Raw genomic sequence first — 7,634 nt, 5'->3', positions numbered from 1 at the left:
TTATCCGGTACTTTCCAGCTCTCACAGGCTTCCTGGAAGGAGATCATATCAGGGGAATAAAGAAAGCAAAGAAAAAAAAAAGWAGAGAAAMCTGAGCTTTGTGGCTTGAAGCTAACATTTTCTACATCTTTTACTGCAGCACAAACACACACAATGTGTTTCTATCTTTACAAGGACTTTGCATGTTTGCATTGACTTCCAATAACATCTGAAGCCTAACCCCCAACCTAAAAACAGCACTGCTGCCAGGCTCCATAAGGAGCAAGTGAGTCCTCACAAGGTAGTATATTTTGACAAAAGCAGGCCTTACAATGTCACAAATGCTGGAACACACACACACAGAGTGGAGGCCGGTTGTGATGAATCAAGGTTTTCTGTGGGTAAACACTGTCTGAGGTCACCGACCCGGCCGAGAGTTGAGTCATCGCTGCAGGAGTCTCAACAAAAGGCAGGAAAGTCGAGGACTTATTTTTCACTTTGTCTTCATTGGACACTTTAAAGACCGTTTCTGCCACTTTTTAACGTGTTAAATTAATTAACATGGGCAGCTCGTCCTCCTGCAATTTGATCTGACCGGCCTCCGTTCGCCCTCTGGACCCTGGGACGGCGTACACCCACGCTCCACACAGTCGCTGCAGTGCTCTGTCTGCTCCTGACGCCTCAGGAAACACTCAAAGCACCCAGAAGKTTCTGGAGAGTGTGTCAAAAGGCCCGGGTGACTGGATGCGCTGAACCATGGCCGTGCTTTGGAAAGCGGCGGCAGGAGGGCTGATCATCGTCAGCCTCGCTCTTTTGGGGTGGCCAGTGGAGGCAGGGGGTAACGGCCGGGATAAGGTATGTACTGCCCTGGATGGACACGTGTGAAGCACAATACTTAAAACCTGTCTAATCTGAAAGCTTTATGCCATGTTTGTATAATTATTTATGYTAGATTACATCATTTTAATTCATTTTCAATGTTTAAATAAGAGTTAATGTTTCCTCCTGAAGGTTTTTCTAATGCTGTGATTGTAAAAGTTGTGAAACAGGATTCCTAGAAGTTAAAACAAATGCAGAGATGTTTGATAATTGCGTATGTTTTTAATTATTGTGATGAACGGTTAATAACACAAGTCATGAATGGTTGTTGAGGCTRTAATGTTTGCACATTTTAACCAGCAGCAGTTTGGTTAGCTTAGGCTCCCWTGTGGGGATTATTTCTCCTTATGCATTTTAACAACATCAACACTTGATTACTGCAAACCCCTCATTACACAGTAATTATACTTTAAGTTGGATCAATATGGTTTGAGCTGCTAATCAATTAAAACATCTGGTTGTAAAATACAGCGAACAAGCTCAGGTGAATGGAAGAGCWAATGGGGTTTGTGTTCATTGAGCGGAGCGTCTTCTCCTGTTTTTTATCTTCTAGAAAGAAGTGGCGGGTGATTCCATCATCTACCTCGGCCAGGAGAGAGACCCCTGGAGGCCTTTGATCCGCACAACAATCAACCTCAGTGAGATCCACAGGTAAACATTATCACTGCAGTTTGAACACTGCTGGCACCATGTCCCTGTTTTAAGATGGTTGTGTTTTATTTTTTTAAGTGAAGCCATGATTTCTGATCAACAGTAAATATCTTACCTGCAGTRGAAATTGCAAAGAGCACAACGYGTTTGGAATRTCAGGCTTCTTAAAATAACTTAGGTGAATAGTTTTTAACAGCTTATCCAAATGAATTTGAATTAATTTAAGTTCAGTCAAGCTAATGGTTAATCTGAGAGAGGCTAGTCCAAGGGATCTGAGCTAACGGCTAGTCTAAGTTGAGTGACTAGTGTAGTCTATAAATAGCCTGAGTTGARGTCCCCATTCTGTTCAATAACTAATGCAAAAACAATCATTTTRTTAAAGGGGCTATATCATGTAAAATCAACTTTTTTGAGTTTTATGTCATGTTATAATGTTATCCTCTCATCAAAAACATGCCCAGAGTCTTGCTTTGACTCATTCATGCATGTTTGAGAAATCCTGTAGTGTCCTGAGGCAGCCAGGCAGGGGAGCAAAAACGACCGGTTGGGWCTAGAACCTCCTTTTGGGACCAGCTCCTCCTCTGGGCTGTGTCTCCAAGCTGAGCTTCCTCATCACAGAGCACACACACCCAGCCCCATGTTGAAATGGGCGGGACAGAAGCAGAAGGAGATTCTTAAAGAGACAGAGGCCAATTTCAAGGTGTTTAGAAACATATGATGAGAAGTCAAGTTTATTTTCTATTTAAACATATAAACAACATTTTAATAACAACTGAAGGTGACATAGTTACTTTACTATGGTATAGAATTTAACTATATGCCTGAGAAACATGTAATATTGCCCCTTGAAGTATGAGTTGTTTTAGCAGAGTATTAAGTCATTTTGGTGGCTCCACTCTGACTAGCCATTAGCTCAACTGTCTTGAAAAAACTTCTGCCTGATATTTTCAACTAAAATGCTCTGAATGATTTTTGGTGCAGGTAAGATATTGATTWTTAATAACAACTAAACAAAACATCAGTGGTCTTTAAATGTCTATGATTTTGAGCCACAAAATAAAAGTTGCAGAGACTGGTGTTAACTGTTCACAGATACAAACATTGTTAATAATGTGTTTTTGTTAATCTTTTTTGTGCACTGGTTTTCAAAGCTCCTTTCAAAGTTAATTTGTAACAATGTCTGTAGATTTTCTAACCCTAACCACCACTTTGAATCAGTTTGGTTCTGTGTTAGCAATTACAATTAAAATGTTTTTTTTTTTTTTAAATAAATATCTGCTCTCCCAACTTGAATTTTTCCGGTTGCGCAGCATCAAGTCATCTTTTCAGTTTCGGACCTTTGACCCCGAAGGAGTAATTTTCTACGGCGACACCAAAAATGGGGAGGACTGGTTTGTTTTGTCCCTAAGAGATGGATTCCCCCTCATGCAGATCAGCAAGGAAGACGTTCTGGTCAGCGTGACGGGCGGACTGAAGCTCAACGATGGGAAATGGCACACGGTGAGTCTCCGGTGCGGCTCGGATTCTTCCAGAGYCACAAATCYAATMAACTGTTCGCTGTGTGTCTTTGATTCAAGTTGGAAGTGAGCAACGAGGGCAAGTTTGTGATCCTGGAGGTGGACGGCTTATCTGGACTGGAGGTGGGCATGCAGTCCAAACAGACACAGGAAGTCTTCTTTGGTGAACTTCGACTGGCTCTTGGTGGGATCCTGATCAACAAGGACAAGTTGATAGTTCAGGTGCTGAAACCAGATTTAAATGTCTCAGTCAGGAAAAATCACTCCTATACAATCTTGTTCCTTGTATTTTTTTAAAAACGCATCGTGTTTTGTACATAAGTGATCATAGATAACCTACATTGTGATTTGATTTTGATTGTCCTAAAAGCGTTGTTGCGTAATCTTCCTGCAGTTTGARCCACAGATGGACGGCTGCGTTCGGGAAGGCTGCTGGTTAAACCTCAGCATGCCCTGGGAGGCCGAGGCCGAGGAGCTCTGGCTCTGCTATCAAAACATTCAACCAGGCAGCTACTTCTCCGGCAAAGGACTGGCCGTTTTCAACACCTCAGGTGGAAACGTAGAGCTGAAATTTACCAAAAAATACAAGCAGGTCTTACAGGATCCACACAGATCTTTTCATAATGGTGTTCTGTGGCCAGGTTATAAGAAATGGTGCACACAGTTAACCAAAACATTAGCTTCACTAACCACTAACCTGATAAACAAGAATCTTAGCTCTGCTAATGCAAAACTGCTAAACAAATTTTAAAAAAAATTAGTGGAAGCTAACGCTAACCGCTAAGACAACTGTAGCCTGTCACATGTCTTCATCTCCTTCCAGTTGAAGATTAGGATGCTACATGCTACACACACAGTGCCTGACACGTCCAGCACTGCTTGTAAGAGAGGATGGTTTTTATTTAATTTTTGATAAATGGCATAAAATAAGAAACTTAATATTTGATCATTGTTAGTGGACCTAAAATTAGCAGAAYCTAATTTAGCAGAAACTAAACTAAMGTCTGCTAATGGTTTCTAAAGCTAGTCAAAAAGCTAATCCGGTAAATGAAAAGCTAGTTCCACTATTGGCAGATTAGAGGAACTGTGCCCACCACTGGARATGAGCAATAAGTATCTTACCTGTTGTMGATATAATTTAGATTTATCTCAGTTTGGAGAGGTTGAGTTTCATTCTGACCTGYAGCGGTGTGGCAGAAGCCATAAACCGTCACCTCTAACCACATTTAAAGAGAACTAAATCCACATTGTTTACACGGATTGTTGTGTTTGAAGTGTGTCTGTTTTTATCTGTCAGCAGTTTTCTCCATCAGTGAAGACGATGGCTTCAGGGTGGAGTTTTGGGGAGATTTCAGTCAGATGGACGGAACGATTTTGAGCATCAAGTCGTCACAGGATGAGCTGTTATTCACTGTGGCAGCTAACAACAACACTAAGGTGTGATGCTAAATTTGACACAAACAACTCTCTACTGGAGAACTGCTTTAAATCACATCACACAGCAGGGCTATTCAACTAAAGTGCTAACGGGGCCACAGGWACTCAAAGCCRACAGCTCAGGGGCCAGACACCTGGAGATGGGGGAGTTAATTTGTTGCATAAATCRTCAGGGTTCCCGTGGGTCCTTGAAATCCTTGAAAGTTTGTGAATTTGAAAAATGATTTCAAGGCCATGGAAAGTTTGTGAAAACAGCTAAAAATTACAYTTGTCCTTGAAAGTCCTTGAATGTTTTTTGGGGATTGAAATTCTCGATTCACACAACTGATTTTCATCATCTTTTAAAAAARTTAATTATAAATTTAAAAAAATTACATTTGTTGCGGTGGATAACTCAGGATTACAGTAAACTGGCGTCATTGATTCTGACTCAACAACTTCTAYGTTGTTCAGTTTYTCATTGAATTTACATATTAAACCTGTTCATWGGTAACTTTCTGAGGTAGYAGTAGGTAATTGCACGTGATTCTTTAATTTGAGGATATTGGTACTGGAAAGTCCTTGAAAGGTCCTTGAATTTGATGTTGACCAAGGTGTGGGAACGCTGAATCATATATTTTAAATTCACAATTCATTTAAAATCTATTTTTATGTTAAATTAAGTAAAAATGTATAATTAGGGTGTGAGGCCTCACTGGTGGGCCGGATGGTAGTCATCCGCGAGCTGGATGTGGCCCGCGGGCCACCAGTTGAATAGCTCTGTCTTACAGKAACATCCTAAAGATCTATATGAGTTTAACAAGTTTCTTTTTCTGATTTACAGGAAGTCATAATAATTYTCAAAGAAGAAAAACAAACTGTGGAAAATCGTTTCCAGAGACTGCTGATTACTTTTCTGAAGGATTTAGTCAAAGTGCTTCCAGACGAGGATGAATCAAAATCGATTTTGGTYGCTACAGAGGGCCACGCCGGTTATTTAACAACTTTAAGAGAGGGTCATCTTGCTGTCGGTGGTCTTCTGGGTAAGATCACGTGTCTTAAACGATTTCTGAGTCTTTTTTATCTTTCAATTTTTATCGTTGTACTCTGAGGAGACTGCTGGGAGCTGTGGGGCTCCTTGGAATAACCGCTGTCTTTTGTCCACTTTTGTTGATTTTTCAGGTGAAGGTGTTGGCGGCTCCCACTTTTTGACAGGCTGCCTGGAGAAGATCCAAGTCCAAGGGAAGGATTTGGATCTGGATTTAGCCATCAAACACATGTCAGTCTCGTCTCACAGCTGTCCTGCATGAAACCATGAAGGCCTGCATGCGTGTTCTCTCTGTGGACTGCATTTCTTCCACCACTTCAGAGTCCGGGCACCATGAGAACACACAATCAACTACTTTTACAGAATGATGTAAACATGATGACATCRCTCAAAATGCAAAAGAGGCACAGGCCTGTTAGCCTTCCTTTTATAAAATACTTTAGAATAAGATTAAAAAATAATAAAAAAAACATGAAGATTCTTTTTATTACAGACATGTGAAAGACTTAGGGGTGTCCTGATACCAGTTTATCCTTAAACCGAATATGATTACAAGTACTACAGTTTGGGTACTTGTCAATACAGAGTACTTACTGAGTTTGACCCTAAACGTTACACAATGACTTTAAAATCACATTTCTTTTATTTAGAACAAGGTGTCTCCTTCTTCATAGACCTAATGCCCCTCTGACTGGATCAAATGTAATATACAGCATGATACTGTGTAACATTTTAAAGTRAATTCAAATAAATAAGATTGTGTGTGTTAACCATGAAGCTACATCAAACAAAATCTGACTAAWTGAGAAAYAGTTCAAGCAGAGAAGCAAAAATAATGACAAATATATGAGCATCAAACAATGGGAAGTAAATCCATGAAAAAAAAGATACAAATTACCCAAAAACTTCATTAAACAAAACCCRTTTCATCACCTCTACATGCACCTCTTTCATCAAAGAGCTTGTGTGATCAGTCAGAGCTCCAGGTCTGTGTTGGGGATGACTCTCAGCTACCACCACACCACATTTTAGCTCATAAATGGTCAAAATGACCAAATTATTTTGTGTTTCCTGAGAACAATCATCTYGAATCAGGTCGACTTCAAGCGTTCATCAGAAACGTGTTTTTGATGATTATTTCCTGGGATCATCTGCTGTTTATGGGGGCAGATGATGTAAAGCAACATGACCTAAGAGGGTTTAAAACCTGTTAGCATCATCCACAGCCTGAGCAGGTTTATGAAGTGTAAGTTTATGTCTTTTCTAATTGCAGCTGTAACCAAATATACAAATTATTTTTGGTGTGTTTGTGGCCTAAATGCAAAAACAAACAAAGGATAGTTCTGAATAAAATATGACTCCCCCCTGAAATGGATGTTGTTGAATATTAATTTTGCTGCTGCTTTAAAGGTAAAATGAAGGTTACATTCTGCTCCATGAGAGTGGGACATGAGGATTAAGCCCAGTGCAGGAATGGTTTAGTGATGAAACTGCTCCCTCTAGTGGAGCTTTGAAGATGATGTTAATAAACCAATAAAGCATGAGGATCATGATTCAGTAAATAACAGCAAACATCTGATTGTCATGTTGATATTTTTTCAACTATTATGTTAAAAAAACATGAAGTTCTCATCAGAAGTTCTGTAGTAACAATTACAGGKTACCTCATGTTAAAAATTCATTATTTATAAGTAAATTAGTTAAATCCAGAGGTATTTACTTAAAAGAAATAACTAAGTAAAAGTAAAAATAACTTAAAAATTAACTGTTAAAAAAGTACTTAAGTAAAAGTCATAAAACAGCTTACAATAACTGGGTAAGCAAAAGTATTCCGACTTTAAACTCTTTTTCCTGATTCTGAGAAAAAAGTCAGAAATCTGAAAATTTTGAGATTAAAGTCAGAATTTTTCTTATTTTTTTCATTGACCCTAATCCTCTTTCATTAATAAAAGTAAAAGTTACTTAAAAGTTATTATAAATCTTCAAAAATGACTAAAATAACTGCTGTAACGAAGTAAATGTTCTTAGTTACTTGTGGTCATTGTACAGTACTTCTGGTTAGTCTGAGTCTGTTCAAGAACATTTCATCTGAGGGAAAATGTTTTTTAAAAAGGATTACAGAGTTTGAAACAACTTGTCTGTTT

At 39.1% G+C, this 7,634-nt stretch overlaps 1 protein-coding gene across 2 annotated transcripts; it reads left to right on the top strand.

Moving 5' to 3' along the window:
• Positions 1-6,861, top strand: shbg (sex hormone-binding globulin). Of its 2 annotated transcripts, none has more exons than XM_014019503.1 (8): positions 1-834; positions 1,412-1,509; positions 2,820-3,009; positions 3,087-3,248; positions 3,421-3,577; positions 4,324-4,463; positions 5,287-5,485; positions 5,625-6,861. In XM_014019503.1, the coding sequence occupies exons 1-8, from the start codon at positions 736-738 to the stop codon at positions 5,750-5,752; spliced, it is 1,173 nt and encodes a 390-aa protein (XP_013874957.1). In that variant the 5' UTR covers positions 1-735; the 3' UTR covers positions 5,753-6,861. The 2 variants fall into 2 exon arrangements, with proteins under 2 accessions (XP_013874957.1, XP_013874958.1); XM_014019504.1 differs by having other exon boundaries at positions 3-834; positions 4,327-4,463.
• Positions 6,862-7,634: the final 773 nt, after the last annotated feature.

Source organism: Austrofundulus limnaeus, unplaced genomic scaffold (genome assembly GCF_001266775.1).
Source record: "Austrofundulus limnaeus strain Quisiro unplaced genomic scaffold, Austrofundulus_limnaeus-1.0 Scaffold223, whole genome shotgun sequence".
NCBI lineage: Eukaryota > Metazoa > Chordata > Actinopteri > Cyprinodontiformes > Rivulidae > Austrofundulus > Austrofundulus limnaeus.
Note: the sequence above shows the minus strand (reverse complement) of the source record. Positions and strands in the feature narration are given on the sequence as shown.